The following is an 18430-nucleotide window of genomic DNA, read 5'->3' as shown; positions in this document are numbered from 1 at the left end:
CAAAAAATGTGCCAACATAGTTAATTGTGATTTTGAAAACTTACAGTATTTTAATTGAATTGACAATGTAGCTTTTGACAGTATATAAGCAACAAACACTGGTGTGCTGACAATGTGCTGCCAAAGTGATCAATGCAGTTGTTCAGGGACTTGGTTCACCCAATGTTAGAAGCGCAGGGTAATTCTTTGAGTATGCTGGATGGATTGACTACTCTGATTTTACTTTGACTCCCCAAACTAACTTTCTCCTCAAGCCTATACTGCTGTGATGGAAAGGAGAAATTAAAATTCTATTTTTCTTCCTACTGCCTCAGCATACTACTTTGTTGGTCTTATCACTGCCCTTAATTTTGTGACTGTCAGGTCAGTATTACTGCCTCATTTAGTAATTTAAACTCATTGTCCTCATGCACTTTCAGATTCAGGACATAATCTAAGTATGTGGATGAACTATACCTTCTTAATCTGTCTGGTCTGAAAAGGTAATCCCTCTTCAGGCTACAGCTTGGCAGATAAGTTAAATTCAACTCTAGGATGTCTTCTACTCAATTAATTACCCAGCAGTGTCACACAAAGAACTAATGTAGGATAGATTCACTCTGGTCGTTCAGAAGTGCTCCAAGAGGTATTGATGGACAGGCAGCATTTGTGCCAGCTGCATACTGTGTCACTTTATGCAGCCAAGGTGAAGCCAACGAAAACACAAGAAGCTGTTGTACTTGGAACTGTGTAAACATTTCTCAGATTCAGGTCTTGTGAGTACTACTGGATGAGATCCTTCATGCACTGATTTGATACTCACAATTAGAGAAGCAGGACATTAGCTAAACCCTCACGCATACTCAAATCCAGCCACGTCTTTTTACATTAGCCACCATGGGTAATTTTAGCAGCTTCCTCAAACATTATTGTAGTCATATGCACATTTCTCATCCTTCTCAAAAAAAGTGTATTCAGACAGGTTTTTTTCCTCTTTTGAATAATAGGAATTTGTGACCACTATTAATAATTCTGCAACAGCAAAATTTTATAGCTGTCAACATTACTTAGTGTCCTGGTTCCGTTAGGATAGATTTATAGAATCAATTTTCTGTTTTCAGTGCAGTTTTGAGGAGCCTGCAGCACCCAAGTCTGTGAGAACAAAATTGATAAGACACTATTTTATTTCGGCCAGACATGGTGTTCAGGTTTCTACAGTGACTGGGTTTTTTAGCAGTTTTGAGCTAGATAGGGGGTGTGAAGCTTGGGCAGCTGATCCAAGCTGGCCAGCAGAAATATTTTGGACCAGAAATGTCACTCTCACTATAAACGAGGAATTTTGCTGCTCTTCCTCGGTGGCTGCTGTCCCTGGAGGGTCTCATCTACCAATCTGTCCGAGGTCTGCTCTCTGTTTGTTAGGAGTGTTGCTGGAGCTGTGATACAGTGTGTGATTTCTGGAATCCACTGCTTGGAGTGCACAAAACTGCAGGACTGGAGACATGGGCAAGGAGAAATTTAATAAATTGCAGCATGGGCAAGTGTGAAGTCTTGCATGTGGGAAAGAACAGCACCATGTAGCAGGATGGGTACTGAACTGCTAAGAGGAGCACAGAGGAAAGGGACTTGGGAGTTCCAGTGGACAGAAGGATGACCATGAGCCAGCAGTGTGCCCTTGTAGCCAAGAAGGCCAATGGCATCCTGGGGTCCACTAGAGGGGGGTTATGAGTAGATCAAGACAGTTTCTCCTTCCCCTCTACTCTGCCCTGGTAAGGCCACATCTGGAATATTGTATCCAGTTCTGGGCCCCTCAGTTCAAGGACAGGGAACTTCTTGAAAGAGTCCAGAGCAGAGCTTCCAAGATGATTGAGTGGAACATGTCCCTTATGAGGAAAGGAGCTGGGTCTCTTCAGCTTGGAGAGGAGGAGAGTGAGGGATGACCTCATAAATGTTTATAAATATGTAAAGGGAGAGCCAGGAGGATGGAGCCAGGCTCTTCTCAGTGATAACCAATGATAGAACAAGGGGTAGTTGTGTATCTATGTTGGAGCATAGGAGGTTCCATGTAAACATAAGAAAAACCATTTTCACTGTGAGGGTGACAGAGCACTGACACAGGCTGCCCCGGGAAGTTGTGGAGTCTCCTTCTCTGGAGGCATTCAGAACCCACCTGGATGTGTTCCTGTGTGACCTACACTAGGTGGTCCTGCTCTGATGGGGGGTTTGGGCTCTATGACCTCGTGGTCCCTTCCAGCCCCTAACACTGTGATTTCTGTGAACTTGTGTCCACTGTATGGGGTCTGTATAACTTCATATTTAATTTCAGTATTGAGATTGATAGTATTTCATACTATTGTTTTATTAAATCTGTTTTAATTTCAACCCATGACTCTCCTTTCTTTTTCCTGAGACTCCTACACAAGTGAGGAAGACTCATGGGTGATAGAGGAACTGCCTGAATGTAGACACATAGTTTGTCAGCTTATCTCTGTTCTCAGTCACATGCTTGTGGTCAGATGTGCAGATTATCAGGATTATATCTGGGCATTATTGTGTTTGATACCTGGTCATGGAGTGGATGCAAAGATGCTATCTTAGCTCAAATGCAGCTCAGCAAGCATACCTTTATTCCATGACCAGCTAGAGTGACAGCAATTTACTTTGTCACCGTACAATGGCCAGGGTAATGAGGCACAAAAAGCACAGGACTGTTCCCACCCGGGCTTCTTGACCTGAGTTGTTTGAAGTTAGCATGCATCTAGGACTGTCTTTAGTTTTACTGGAACTGAGCTGACTCTGTTGCCTGTCACTTGCAGTTTTGCATCATCATGCTTGAGATTTTAGTACGTTTTGGGTCCCATATGTAGATGTTCAGTGTGATTTCTTACAACCCATTATTGCAGAGTGGAGATTGTCATTATCCAAGTTCCTCCATTCAGTTATGGTATCACATTTAGTGGATTTACAAATTACATTTTTCTGACGCTATACTAAGAAACTACTTCATGGGATTGCAGAATCACGGGCTAATTCAGCTTGGATGGGACCTCAGAAAGTTTCCAGGCCTCCCTCTCCTGTTTAAAATGCTCCATGATAAATCCCAACCAGGATGCTGAGCGTTTTATTGAGAAGGGTCTTGAAAAACCTCCACAAATATAGACTACACATATCCTCTGTGCCTGTGCTCCACTACTTAAGAGTCTTCATTATTACTCTGCACCTCTCTTGTTTCAGCACACTCCAGGCCCTGCTCATCTGGATGTCCACTGGAGCCCAGGGCTGTTCCCCCAAGCTGTCACCTCTCACTGCTGCCCAGGTCAGGGCTGCGCAGTGCTCCTGCCTGACCATCACAAGGCTCCTCTTGCCCTCATCTTCTCCTCTTGGCTGAAGGATTTAAGTTCTGTACAGTTCCACTCCAAACATAGTTTTCATACACTTATTTGTTGGTGTGATAGGGTTATGGGTGAGGTTCTTTTCCTTGTTTTTTTTTTGTTCTGTGTCATGGAGTTACTCTGTAGCCATAAGTTAGAGCAACACTGCAGATTTTCAGGCCTGGCTCACTTCTGAGGAATCATAACCAGCTGCATAGAAGGATCTGGACATCCTCAGTAATGATTTCTTGCATTTCTATAGATGGAGATGATCAGCTGTGGCGTGGGTTGGGACTTTTAATGTATTTTTCTTAAGAGTGACTTGAGGCGTATCAGAATGGTTTCAAGATAATACAATAGATAATGGCTCCTGTTTTATTTGAGATTAAATAATCAGGAAGCTCAGGCCAATTTGTCTATAACAAGTCCGCCTTATGGATTGTGGGTGACATGTGGAGTTCAAAGTAATAAAATTAATAGTAGCTCTTTTAAAGGCTTTTGTTTTCTTCCTGATAGGTCATGGAGCTGCTGGTTCACCTGAATAAACGCATCAAAAGTCGTCCAAAAATTCAGCTTCCAGTGGAGACATTGCTGGTTCAGTATCAAGATCCTTCTGCAGTGTCTTTTGTCACTGTAAGTGCCTTTTCTTCCAAGAACAGTTGCTGATTTACTTGTAACAAACAGAATAGTCTTCAAAGCTCTTGTGTTTACCTGTTAGTTTTATTAGCAAGTATGTTATTGTCATCAGGTTGGTGTTTTGAGAAGTTTTTTTTAAACCAAGCTTTATAGTCTGGAGTGGGTGAAACTTCATGTTATAAAGCAGCTACACTGTTGATTCTGTTCAAATTACACTTTATATTTCATGAATGCATGAATTGTCATTGCTCGTATTGTAGAGGGCCTGTTCATTGTTAGAAGCTCCATCTTGCAAGCAGCTACCAATCCTTGTGCTGGTAAGTGCAGGATCAGAGTCTTACTTCAAATACCTGTATTTCTCTGAGCACATGAGAAACAAGTTTTTATGGGTCAGGACCCTAGCTGAGCAAGAAGAGATGAAAAAAACCCTAATTTTATATAAGGAATAGTCTCATTCAATCTAGTTTCAAGAGTGAAAGTAGTTTAAAATATTTTTGTCAAACTGAGGACAATTTTAATTTCAACTGTAGTAGGTCTGTTGCAAATCACCATGGTGAAAAATTCTAGGAATCAGAGGGAAACTGTCTGTCCTTCTCATAGCATAAATGGAAAACAGCATCCTAGAAACTGATAGAGAAATATTTATATTTTAAACAGTGGTAACATAGAAGTAATATCCTATTATGTTTAAACAACTGGAGTTCACTTCTAGAAATGGCTGATGGCTTCTAGAGTGCACGTGTTCTGTAAAACAGTAAAATGGTCATCTTATTTGAAGAGGACATTGAAAAAAGCTGCTTTTGGCTAGACAGGGCAAAAATCTGTTATCATTCATGTATCTGATTGATGTGTACTGTTTTGTGCCATGAGGCTTCATAAAATCTTAACAAGTGCCAACTGCAAAGAAGGGTAATGCTTCTGATTTCAACATTTCTTTCAAGTAGGTTTCTGAACACACAACTCCTATATCTGTGGTTCTTGGATCAACACAATAGCAGTTAGATAGTCCAGTGTTCGGTATTGCTCTGATGTTCTGTCCTCTCACTGGACTCTGCTTTAAATTAGCAGCTTCTAATTGTGATGATTTTGGAACACATTGTTAAGGGAAATTTTGCCTGTGCTACTTGATTTGTATTCAATATTGCTTTCTGTTCCATTTCAGAATTTTTCTTCCTTTTAAAGCTGAGCCTCAACAAGAACTGCTCAGAAAACCCTTTCTGAGTAGGTAGTGCTGAGCCTCCCCTTTTATAGCTGTCAGTCCAAGGAGCCTTAGAATTAAGAAATTGGTCTTTCAAAGCATACAATGTTTCTAACATTGAATTATGTAACACAACAGACAAGTTTGAAGAACAGATACTTCTTTTGCACTGCTGCTGAATTGTATACTTTTTCTATTCCTTTAGAATTTTACCATAATTTATGTTAAGATGGGATATCCCCGCCTACCTGTGGAAAAACAATGTGAATTGGCTCCAACTCTTCTCACTGCAATGGAAGGGAAACCTCAACCACAGCAAGACAGGTATAACTACTTATCCTTGAAGTGAATTATTGTGTTGATATTGTTCCAGTAAAACAATTTGCATCAATTTTTAGAAGATTACTGTTTTCCTTGGTGATATCTTCATTGCTTAGGATGTTCTTGGCTTGTTGAGTTTGGACTGGCAATTTAGTAGTTTGGGTGGTACAAAGAATTCATATAGACTAGTGTTTTAGTAAATATATAGGATCTGCAGCAGCAGACTCCTTGTATGATATGAAGCCTCCTGTTATAATGGATGTGTCTGCCTGTATCCTCCATCCACTTTCATCAAATTCAAGTTCCCAACTTAAGACCAGGCCTTCAGTAATTATTCTCCCTCCAACAACAAGAACAGCAGTAACTGTCTCAGATTGGCTACTCTAAATTGTGAGATAACCAGGATTCCTACTCACTTGAAATATTTAAGTTGTAATAAATAAAAAATGACTGAAGTTGGGAACTGCTGTGTACCAAGAACTTCTAGAAAACTGTTTAGTATGGACCAGTTTCTGGTTTACATTGAGATGGATTTCCACTGTGGAAAAATGGTACTAAAATCACATCTTCATTCACTCTGCATCACTGTGACAGTGTAAATTGACTTCAGTGAAAGGCCTTGCAGTAAAACCTTGCTTCCATTTATGAGATCAGTGTGAAATACCTGATTGTATTCTTTGGCCATGGTGAAAAGCAAGTACTTGACTGAAGAGAGCTGTGGGAACTCTGTACTGGTCTGTAATCAATATATTTGTCTGTGTGCACTCTTTGGTGAAGCTGAGCAATGTTAATCAACTTCGGCTTCAGGCAGACTGATTTAAAACTTTAGATTTCTTATAGATGAAGGAGTCATAGACTGTATTTTGTGACATATAATTATGAAACATTAAAAGCCTGTACAGAGGCAGTGACTTTTTGTCTCCAGATATGTGTGCACGCATGAATGCAGATGTATGCATTCTATTACAAGCACAAATCCTAATTTATTTTCTGCATTCTTTTTTTAAGTATGTCACGTGGCAAATACAGGCCACCAGGTTGTCAATTAAGATTTCATTAAGATGTTTTTTGCTATTAATGATGAGGTTTATTGTTTTCTCTCTTGAATGCTAAGAATAAACAGGTGGTTTTTTAAAAAAAAAATGGTTGCAGTAAATATAATTGTTTTTCAGCCTAATGCATCTTCTAATACCAACCCTTTTTCACATGAAATACCCTGCTGAACCACTGAAAGCAGCAGCTTCTCCATTTAATCTTGCTGAAAAACCAAAGACTGTACAGCTGCTTTTGGACTTTATGTTGGATGTTCTTCTTATGCCTTATGGGTAAGTACTAGTTAAAGCCAGTCTGCTCTAACATTGATGTGTTCTTTATGTCTGACACCAAACTGCACCCTTGCAAACTAATTTAAAATAATGATGTTATTTCCCAGCTCAAATGAAGCCAGTTACATATTTCTACAAGATCCAAAGCAGGGTCCTAATTTTAAGAGCAGGATTATCATATTGCTTGTTTAACAAAATGTCTTTTTTCTACTTAATTAGGTGTTATGTTATTTTGCCCTTGACCTCTTTTGGAATCAAAGTGAAGCTATGAAACATGTGAGCTGTCTGTTAAATAACCAAGCCCTTAAAACAGAAGCCAGATCAAAATATGTGCTCGTCTTTGTGTAGTTGATATTTGAGGCTTATTCTTCCAAGGTCATAAGCAAATTTAATCTCTGAAAAATTGTGTTTTCCAGAATTGAACCTTTAATAACAATATTTGTCTTTAATCTGTCTTCTGATGAAAAATGTTGTAACTGTAATTGAGGGTCTTCATGTGAGCAGTGTTTGTGAGAGCAAGAATGATTTACAGAGCAACTTGAATTTCCTGATCACTGCTTGTAAGGAATCTTCCAGTGTCTGAAATCAATATATTCTCAAAATTTATTTTCTAATAACTTTTTTTTGTTGTCTTTGTATTGTTAGGGAATCTTTTGCTTTGAAATAAAACAGGAATAATTTTAACAGTAGAAGACATTGCTTCCTCCTGACAGTTACTTGATTCCCATAGGGTTTTTTTGAGTATCTAACTCCTACTTACCCAAGTGGATTAATGTTAAGGAATGACTTCTATAATAGTGAGCATGTGTTGTTTCTCCATGTACCTCTGCTGGAAACATCATAAGTCTAAGGGACCACTTCCTTACAATTTGAGTGTGTAGAATCTCACAGCTTATATTTGAAAATGCATAGCCTGTTCCTCTGTGCACAGCTCACACTTCAGTTGGCCCAGATTTGTGCTTTTAGCTGCAACCCCCACATTGATGTGGCTGTAGCTTCAATATATTAAGTCCTTGAACTTTGTAATGAGACTTCACTTACTTCCATGCTGTTGTATTTTGACCAAGCATGACAATTTTTAAATACGCAGAGAGACCACAAGGGTAGGAGTGAAGTTTGCATTTTCATTCCGAAGGTGCTCAGAGAGGATCTTTAGCTAGCCTGTGGCTCTGGATGTCTCCGTCTCTTAAAATATTGGACCCCGGGGTGAGACCATTGGCAGCTGTGCACAGTTAATTTATCCTTTGTAGAACTTGCTCCATCATTACCCAGTTGTGAATTAGCCTTGCTAGTCTGCAATAAAACTGCCGGAGAGCTGGACTGTAGGACTTGAAACTCATCATCAAGTTGAAGTGCTTCAAGTTTTTAAGAAATGAGATTTTAGATTAATGTTTATTTTTATTATTGAGACATTTCGCTTCCTTTTGTTGCCTGTGTGCTGAATGCAGAACAGGTTATGGCAGTCCAGAGCAAAATAATTTTTGCTGGTCTCTGCACGACAGTTTTGATGCCTTTAGGTGTTGACCAGCTTTCAAGGATACAGGGACAGGTGGACTGGATTTTGTGAGGTTGGAGCTGGTCACAGAGCAGCTAGTTTGTCCAGTCTCCTAGAAGACTAAGATGATTTTTTTCCAAAACCTTTATGTTGTTTTCTTCCCTTCCCTGCCTGACACTAAACCTGCAATTTTCCAAGACACTATCCTTCTTTTTTATATATTTATTTATTTTTACATCAAGGACAGTTTCCCACCACTTCATCGTGCCACATATGCTTCAGAATTTTCCATGTTACGTTTGTGTTTTACATAGAAATCATACAAGTGTTTTTAAAGTGCTTGTAGTACAAATTATTCAAAAAATTTCTCAAACACAGCACTGTCTGAGTATTCACTTCTAATACAAAAGTGATTGTCCTTTCTGGTTAGTAGCTGGAGATAGCTTTTAGAGACTGTTATAATGAGTGCTGTGCCTCTTGCAGAATATGCTGGAATAACTGGCAGCTGAGTCTCAACTGGGTAAAATTCTCTCTTATGGCATGGAATTAATTAAAGATGAATATGTGAATCTGGACATGGTGTGTTTATTATTCTGTTCCAGGTCTGAATTCATCTGCAGTGTGAATTGGTAAAGCCTCTAACAAAGCTTCTTTTCCACCTGCTTAGGTTTGTATTGAATGAATCTCAGAGTCGACAAAACATGCCCTCAGCCCAGGGCTCTTCATCAAGTAGTGTGGGAGGTCCTGGAATCCCCCAGCCACCTCCAGGGATGAGCTTTTATGCAGCCAAAAGGGTAATTGGAGATAGCCCGTGGACGCCAGAACTTCTGGAACAGGTGCTTGTTGTTTTGGGGCTGGTTCTTAATGAATTGAGGATTGTAACAGGGACAGCTACAAACAAAGGGAAGGCCAGAGGGAAAATGTGTAACTAATTCTGACCAGATCTTGCCTTGAGAATTTATTTAGGGACTTTGCAACCATGAGATGGGGTGGTAGGTGCCAGCGGATCTCCAGACCAGTTAGGAAGTAACCACAACTGCAGCCTGTTCTTTTGTGTTTTCTTCCTAAAGATATTAAGGTTGCAGAACTCTTATGTTGATGAATTGTCCCTTTTTAGCAGAGAAGTGGAAGACTATCCCTAATTGTAATGCTGATACTGTGCTGCAAGTGACTGCTTTGACAGGAGGCAAGAGGAAGGTGCTGCTGAAGTGATGTAGAGCATGGGGACTTCTTAGCAAGCAGAAGCCATCATTTCTGACATCTGAACTGCTACAGTTATTGTGAATTATGTTTTCTTGTCAGTAACACTGCCTTTACATTTTCCACTGTTGGACAGTGTAAGCTGGGGATAGTGAAGTTCATTGAAGCTGAGCAAGTGCCAGAACTTGAAGCTGTTATACACCTGGTTGTAGCCTCCAGTGATACAAGGCACAGTGTTGCCACCGCAGCAGACCTCGAACTAAAGAGCAAACAAAGGTACAAGTTTGGATATTTGGAAGACATGCTGTTAATGTTCCTGACAAAGCTATCAGCAATTAGTGTAGTGTTTCAGAGAGACTGTGCTCTCAAAGAAGGAAGGCTGCAGTCCTCTACATATCTGTATTCACATGGTGCTGTGAATGGTGTGGCTCAGTCCTGTAGCTGGTAACATGACTTGGCTCCAAAGCTGACAGCTTTAGCTGTCCATTTTAAAGCCATCTTAGGTACTATTTTTGAGCCATTTTGTTACTCCTTGTTTTTATTGCCCTTTTAGTAAGTGATTAACAGCTGTTATCTGTATTGTCTTTCCCAGAAAAGTATACTTTCATTTAATTTGTTATGTTAGGTCAGTAAAGAGACCACAATTGTGAAGTGGACCATAGTCCAGGAAGTTTGACAGACACTGTTTTCTGCCTTATTAAAGCTTTTGCTTGTCTGTAGTCCACCTTTCATTGTCTAAAGACAATGCTTCTGTCTTTAACCCATCAAGAGGACAGATTAATTGCAGTTGGTACTATTTGCTGAATCATTGATTGTGCAAGGTTTGCTGGTTCATGTAGGAGATTCGGAGCAAGTGAGGCCTGCCTTTGAATTATTTAGGTGTCTTCTGTGTTACTAGAAACAGAAAAATATTTAACTTGGATTAGAACACTTAATGTGAAACCTTCTCCATTTGAGTCTGTTCATGTGCTTTAGTCATGACAAGGGAGATGATTAGCCTGGTTAAAGAAGGCAGTCTTTGTTGCTTTACTCATTTTCCCCCCTTTGTTGGTATTATTTGGCTGGAGAGCAAAATACTTGTGTGGATACGATGCATGTTAATAAGCAATGTTTAATGTCTCTAATGAGAAAGGAATGCTGCTTCACAGCTCACACATTTAGAAATCAGTTGCTTTATAGAAAGAAAGAGATGGTTCTGTCTTCACTTTTTTGAGGTGTGCATGCTTCTTGTTTTCTGTGGTGTGTCTTTTGGGTATGTATGGATGTTCCAAATAGTTTCATCAACAGGGAACATTAGATTGTTATTGTGAGCAGACAGAGGGTTTGTTGAGAGAACAAGATTATGTAGTCCTAGAATTAAAAACAACCTCTTTTCTAGTGAAGCATCAGAGCACTGAGACTGAATAATGTGGAAAAAATTGTTAGGAGATGACCATATTGTATTAAAACTGTTTATATACCTTGTTTCAGTGGGAGAGAAGGGAACATGTAGGTTTCTTGCAAATTATTTGGGATTATCTTATCAGAATGTGGAGGTCAAATTTGTGATCATGCTCTTTGTGGTTATAAATTGTGTGGATAATTAGATCTAGAACTGTTAAAACTCTGGAAATATGTTACTTTAAAAAGTAATCAAGGGCTGGGAACATAGCATGTGTATAACCAATATGTTATTTTCTTTAGTTTAGTTGACTGGAACAACCCTGCTATCATCAACAAAATGTATAAAGTGTATCTTGGGGATATACCACTGAAAACCAAGGAGGTAAGATTTGCCTTCAGAGCACCATACCTGCTTAATTTCTGAAGCTGTAATTTTAGTTGCCTTGTTTTCTTTAGAGAACATGCACATATATATACATATATATACAAATATATACATATATTTTTTTTTTAATCTATCACTTCCTTTGATCTGTGCTTTCACTGAACATTTTTGTAATTTAATATTTCTCTGTCCCAGTGTGTTCTCATTTGCATCAGACAGACATTTAGCTAACATAAAAGTACTGCTGTCCAAAGATGCACCGTATTATTTCAATTCTGTTTCTGACAGGGATCTGTTCTGAAGCCAGAAATGAAACGAGAGTCAGTAAGCACCCGTGTTAAATTAAAGATAGTTCCTCATCTTCTGCGATCCAGGCAAGCTGCTGAAACATTTCCAGCTAACATTCAGGTAATAGTTAGGTTCCTAAGCTGTTTTTTCTAGTTTGATAAAACAGTTCCTCCAGTACTTAGGGAAGCAAAACACTGTTACTGATGGCAATTTTTAAAGAAGAGGAATTAGAAAATCTCTGAAAGTGAAGCCAGAGACTCTCTGATCTGATCTTTTGTTCCTTTTGTCCAGGTGGTCTATGATGGACTCTTTGGTGCAAACACAAATGCAAAACTGAGAAGTCTGTCCTTGCAGTTTGTGCATCATATTTGTATCATGTAAGTAATTCAGAGTGAGCTCTGCTTACTAAATATCTAGCTGAGGTAGTGACAGACAAAGAGTACTAAAAACTCATAGAAAGCAGGGATTTTTCTGTAATCCTGAAATCTGTGTGTGTGTGCTTGCACACATAAACCTGTAATTTCTTATCTTAACAAAGATGAAGAAAAGTTACACTGAGACAAGATACTTCTAAGGGATACAAAAGATAATGTTTTGCATTTTGGTGTCTCTAATTGCAGTTGTCCAGAAAGTAAAATAAAGCCGTTAGGCCCAATGCTTTTAAACGGACTTACAAAGCTGATCAATGAATACAAAGAGGTAAGCTGGAACATTCTTTACTATAGAGCTATAATTCTTCATGTGAATACAACCAAAAGTCAAGTACCTTTATGAAAGAAAGTGATAACTATCTTTTTTTTTATCTTTTATATCTTTTAAAGATACTTTGTTGGAAAAGAAGCATATACTTTAAAAGGCTACGTAGGAAAACTTTTATTTATCTAAAAGCTATGGGTAGGTGCTTGGACACTGTTAGCATAAGTCTCAGGAAATAATAGTGTTGGTGTCTTAAAGAGTGAGTCGAGCATCTAGCTGCTGTTATTTATTACTCTGCAGCACACAGGGGCCTTGCCTCCAGGTGTTATGGTAAGGAGCTGTATAGGCTGCTTGTTAAACCTTCCATCCTGTCTGAGCAGGGTGGTATTGCTATGGGAACGGAGTTAAAAACAGAACTACAAATGCTAGGGTGTCCTAAAGAGGTCTTTCCAGTGCCATTTTAGAAGGTGAATTTCCCATGGTACTCCTACATGTATCTTACAAGAGGCTGATGCCCCCTTCTGCAGCTTTGATCCTTTTAATAATTCATTTGAGCTCTTGAATGTGCCCTTCTGGCCCAAGTTTGTTTTGAATTTGTGGGCCTCCTCTGGCACTGAGAAAGGCATGAAAAAGGAGTGTTCAGGAGCAAATATGCCTGTATATAAATGGGCTGAATTCTCCATTGTGCTAACAGATTCCTTTGTGTAAAGCTGTATTTTAGGGCCAGTGGAATGCTTCTGTCCCTCTGGTACTGTTCAATATACTTGCTGAATCTCCTTAAGAGAAGGAAGATTTACATTTTGTAACCATTTGTAATTTTGTGTTTCTGTGGAAAAGCATGCTCCCTCTGTTCAATGTAAGAATTTTATTCTTGGATACAGTAATCTATGTTCCAGGATTATTATTTGTCCATGAAGTCCTGTTTGAGCACTTTGGATGCAGGATTTAAAGTCAATGTTTAATTTTAAAAGATAAGCCTTTATGTCTTTCTGGTTTTGCTGAATTTTGTTTATTGTTTCATCATTCAAGGATTCAAAACTGCTGTCAATGGCATATTCAGCTGTTGGAAAACTCTCCAGGTAACTGAAGCACCATTTAAGCAATGGGGTATTTAATAATTTTTCCACAGTAATCTGTTAATTTATCAGCAGCAAGCTTTATGCCACCTGCCAATTTTTCAGTTGAGTGTACAGTGCAGAAAAAAGCATTCTTCTTGTGACATCTCTAGAGGTGTAAAGAGAAATATAGCTGATAGCACCTCTAGCAGTGATTGATAGGAGCTCATGAATTGGGCACAGAATCCAAGGAAGGGTTCCACTTTCTGGATTGCTAGAAACAAATTTTAAAAATGTAAAGGAAAGAGCAGAGGGCATGAAGTAGTAGTATACTCAGTAGTATGCTGGTGGTCTAAGTGATTGTAGAATATCTCACTTTCCAAACCCTGTTAAGGGGGGTGTGCTGTTCTGTGGTGGAAATGGATAATACAGAGCAAACTTTCCATGCTGGCTTGGTTTCGCTTGACAGTTAAAATGTGGGATGAGGGAAAACCAATGAAATGTGAAGCATTTCAATTTAAAAACCCCAGAACTTCATGAATTAAAATATCTTGTTTCAGCCGAATGCCTCAGCTCTTTACCAAGGATATAGCACTGGTACAGCAGTTTTTTGAAGCCTTATGCAAGGTGGGTGCTGACGGGGCTTTGGGAAATCCTTAATATTTTGTGCTGATTTTGCTTAATTGTTGTCACTTCACACTGTAAAGTGAAAACTCTTGCATTTTTACTGCAGGAAGATGCTGATACTAGGCTTGCCATTCAGGAGGCCTTGTCTATGATGGTTGGAGCATACAGTAACTTGGAAGGAGCCCAGCGTACCCTGATGGAAGCTCTTGTAGCTTCCTATTTAATAAAGGTATTTTCAGTGGAGTCAAAATTAAGTACGTTAAGAAAAGGGCTATTTCATTGTTTTCCTGTTTCCTCTTACTTTTTAAATAGATGGCTCTTTTTTTTACTGTATTTATTGGCCTGTCTGGAGGAAGGGAGGGGCTATATGCTCAGGTGAAATATAGTTAATATGGTACAGTGGCTGTGACACTGCAGTTTGCTGTTTGTGTTCTGATTTGCAAAGAAGGCCATTGTGATTGTGCTGAATGATTCTCATAGTCTCCTAAGGAAACTTTGAGAAATACATGCTTTAAAGACACTATCTTGTGAAATGCTTTATGAAAGCAGGAGTTTGACAGAAAGAGAAAGGATCATTCACTGCTAAGTGGGGATTTCAGTGTGCTGGGTGATTTCTAACATTATAGGGCACCTGGTAACCTTTCCAGGAACCCAGCCTCGAGACACTAATCTAGAGGAAACCACGCTCCTCTTGCTGTCTTATTTTACTATCTTGTTTGTGTTTAGAATTTTTGTGTTTAGAATTCCCCAGGTTTTCACTGAGTGGTTTTTGTGTCCTTTTATGTTTGCTCGGCTGCTCAGGGTTACTGTGGAGATAAATGTATTCCCCGTGGTTGCACTAGCAAGTGTATAGGAGACTGTTTTCTTGCTGATAAATCTTTTGTCTGTATGCTTGAGTAATCTAGGTCTCCAGGCAATACCATTTTAAGACTGAGCCTAGCAGAGAGAATGACCAACCTAAGCTTATGTTTCTTTTCTACCTCTGGGGCTTAGGAGAACTAAGTGCATGTCTGTTTTGTATGGATAGATGAGGTCTATCGTTCTTCATTTCAAAATTGCCTTGGTGGGGTAGTTCAGATGTCTAAGAATTAGTGATAGCCTTGATTTCTGATTCCCAAAAATGTGTGTGTATTTAATTAAACATTTCATTCTCCAATTGTGTAGGAATGAGAAGCTAGCTTTTCTTTCCCTTTTTTTCTGCCATAGAAAGAGTTGGCAGGAACAGTCTCAAAATGTCTAAGGTCTTTGAGTCATGCTGGTACCAGTAACAAAACAATGACTGATGATTTTACAAGTGGTGAGTACAGGTTATTAGTATATCCATCTAAAACTCAACCATATGCTTGTGTTTCTTCTCTTTAAGCCTGAAGTTCAAGTACGTCAAGTGGCTGTGAAGTTTGCTAGCACGGTATTTCCTCCAGATCACATCCCTTCCAGATACTTACTACTGTTGGCTGCTGGAGATCCGTAAGTTGTTTTCCTTTTTAAGTTATTTTTGTGCACACACACACACAAAAATATATTTGTATTCACTATATATATGGATGAAATATTAATACATATATATGTGTGTGTGTATGTATTTATGTGCATAAAAATTCACTCACTGAAATCAATTATGATAATTTGGAAATTAACCTTTACACAGAGGCATTGACAATTCTGTGGAAACCTGTTACTGACCTTTATGGTCTTTGGCTTGGGTTTTTTTTCTTGTTCAGAAGTACTGCTGTCACTTAGGCACTTTATGTTAATGATTAAATAGAACTGCAAAGTAAAAATGTGTTAGCTTTACAGAAATTACCTTTTTCTGGCAAATTTCACTGATCTGTTTTTAGCTTGTATTTGTAAAGAGTTAGAAGTATGCTCTTGTGAGAGCAGCCACTCTCTGCTGAGGATTAACTGACTCATTAAATTACAGTAATAATTCACAGTTTTCTGTTACTGCAATTTAAGTGGTGGGGGGTTTTCCAGCTTGCTTTAATTGCTTGATTTTTGATGTATCTTTTGTGTAGCTCAGGGAAGCTAAACAGATCAATTACAACACAGCCACTCTGTTATTGCAGTGTCAGCACTGTTTCAGGAGTTGATCTTCTGCAGTGTCAGCACTGTTTCAGGAGCTTATCTTCTGCTAAGCAGATAGTGATTAACCTGGTAGGTGTCAGATGAAGTTTGAATATAAGAAGTGATGTGGAGGAGAGGAGATAGGAGAACAAGGATGTTGGAACCAGGAACTGGTTGAACAGTGGCATAATGTAAGAGCAGCAGAAGTGGGCTGATCCAGACTTGTTTTGCAGAGGTTACTCATCACTATACTTTTTCTTCCCCCTTTCTAAAATGAACAATTTGTTTAAAATTCTAATGCAAGCTTCCCCCCCCCTCTTTCCTTTCAAGAAAATAACTTCTCATTTAAAAACTTTCATATCTTCCCCAGCTTCCCAAGGTTTCTTATTGCATATTAAAGGTCTTTTGTTCTGTTCAAATAACATCTGTTTCTTATCTCTTCTTTTGGAAGGCGGGAGGAGGTACATGGAGAAGCCCAGCGGGTTCTGAGGACATTTCCTGGTAAAAATGAAAAGGAGAGTTCTGGGAAGCAGATGCCTTCCTTCCCTGAGATGGTCCATTACATTCAAGACAAGGTACAGTGCTTCTGTCTCAATAAAAGACAAATACATGCCTGATGCTCAGGCACATAACGTGTGGTGGCATCACAGTGAATACCACACATAGTATTGTGTAGACAAGATTAGCAGATTCTTCTGGCAATAATTGGTGAGAGATCCAAGAAGAAACAAGGAAGCAGATCCTTTAACAATGGGATTATCTGGCTTGATGCTGTTTGTGCAGAAGATGAGTGGAGAAAAGAATCTGGTGTTCATAGGTGTTAATCCTACATGTTTCACAAGTACAGTTCACTCATAAAATATGTTCTTGAAGGAAGATAACTGTCTAGTTCGGCAGGTGAAAAATAATATTGTCCATAAAAAGAGCAACAAAAAAATTCCAGGTGAGGAAAGGAAATATTGTAGCAAGTGAAGGTGTCTTGTTTGTTGTCTTTAAGGCTTAGTTATTCGTTTTCATTGCCACTTGTGGAAATAATGGCCTTGTAAATAAATTACAAACTTGTGTGTATAGTAGCTATACTAGGTGTATATGCTGTGAAGAAGACATGGAGGGTCAATGAGAAGACTTTTTTTCCTCTGATAGTCTACTTTTTTTTAAATGGCAGAAGCATATAATGCCAGAGCATATCTGATTTTGAAAGAGATCTGTGATAGCAGAAACTCTTATACCTTAGAGATTTCTTGTGAAATACTGTACACTCTGCTGGCGTACTTTCTAGTATATGAAGTATTTGAAGCTTTATGAAAAACTTGCTTTTTGTCCAAAATACTTGTTCTTCAGATAGATACAAAAAGTTAAGAAAACAAGACTGAGTTTTACATAACACTGTCAAATGCCTTTCCACTTGTAGTTAATTTTTAAATTTTCCTGGACCTCTTTAATGTCATTAGATAATTATTGATCAGCCTAATCTAATCACTACTGAGAAAAGCAAGATTGCCTCACTCTTGGGTGAATTGCAAAAAATAAATTTGAGTACTTCTCAGATCTTCCTTACATGTCCTAAAGTCATAGTAAAAAATCCTGGATGTACATTTCTTTGCTTAGTTATCTCAATGTGTGAATTTTCACATATCATAAATAATCTGTGACTGTTTGAGATGTTTGAGAAGTTCATGTGCATTGCTTGGCTGAGATGTGAAATGGCTTTGCTGCATGAGTTAGTGTGATCTTTTTTTCCCTCTGCAAGAAAGCTTGTGTGAAAAAGTAATACCTGGTCTGCTGGGTACAGATGGGAACCTGTTAATCAAGAGAGTCATCTTCTGGTTCTCTAATTCAGGTTTTCACTAGAGGTTCTGGATGTTGTTTAATTTGCAGTGCAGCAAAAGACAGATCTGAGCATGTTAAGAGATTTGAGGGTCTGTTGACTTTGTGCTGCTGCCTTGTGTATTTATTCTGATGCAAGGCTGAACCCAGCCTTAGCGCTGATGTGCGTATCACCTAGAGGATAAGGATGTGCTTTTCTGCAGTGTTTGCAGTGGGCATTACTGAAAGCTTCTGTTTGGGTATTTTCCATTTCCATGGAAAGCAGTTACTCATTTGCTGCAGCAGGTAGGAGGTTTTGAGAGGCTTCCTCTACTTGACTGGAGTAGCAAAGGATGCCCATCTTCCAGTACTTGGGAATCCTGGGTGCTATGTGGCCTCCCCAGGCAGAGATGCCATCTCCAGGTTTCCTGGCTGTTTATCAGCTGGGGCACCTCAGTCTTTGGAAGTTTATGAGATATTTTATTTTTAAAATCTCAAACGCTTTGTTTTTTCCCCGAGGGGAAGAAAGAATATTGTCCTCCTCTAGCCTTCCCTGTCGTTCCCTCTCATGAATTCAGATGCACCTAAACTGTACTATTACCAT

General features: G+C 39.0%; 1 protein-coding gene across 5 annotated transcripts in view; it reads left to right on the top strand.

Annotated features, from left to right (window-relative positions):
* Positions 1-18430, top strand: part of ECPAS (Ecm29 proteasome adaptor and scaffold) — a 63752-nt gene that overhangs the window by 11997 nt on the left and 33325 nt on the right. For 4 of the 5 annotated variants that reach the window (XM_030467745.1, XM_030467748.1, XM_030467747.1 and 1 more), the window contains exons 3-16: positions 3864-3980; positions 5387-5505; positions 6675-6827; positions 8990-9158; positions 9659-9798; positions 11206-11287; positions 11579-11698; positions 11870-11955; positions 12199-12277; positions 13304-13353; positions 13890-13956; positions 14063-14185; positions 15320-15423; positions 16472-16595. In XM_030467745.1, the coding sequence (XP_030323605.1) occupies positions 3864-3980; positions 5387-5505; positions 6675-6827; positions 8990-9158; positions 9659-9798; positions 11206-11287; positions 11579-11698; positions 11870-11955; positions 12199-12277; positions 13304-13353; positions 13890-13956; positions 14063-14185; positions 15320-15423; positions 16472-16595 (1533 nt within the window). Of the gene's footprint in view, positions 1-3863; positions 3981-5386; positions 5506-6674; positions 6828-8989; positions 9159-9658; positions 9799-11205; positions 11288-11578; positions 11699-11869; positions 11956-12198; positions 12278-13303; positions 13354-13889; positions 13957-14062; positions 14186-15319; positions 15424-16471; positions 16596-18430 lie in introns of those variants that run through there. The other variant, XM_030467749.1, reaches the window with a different exon arrangement.

The sequence above is a fragment of the Calypte anna genome, chromosome Z (genome assembly GCF_003957555.1).
Source record: "Calypte anna isolate BGI_N300 chromosome Z, bCalAnn1_v1.p, whole genome shotgun sequence".
NCBI lineage: Eukaryota > Metazoa > Chordata > Aves > Apodiformes > Trochilidae > Calypte > Calypte anna.
Note: the sequence above shows the minus strand (reverse complement) of the source record. Positions and strands in the feature narration are given on the sequence as shown.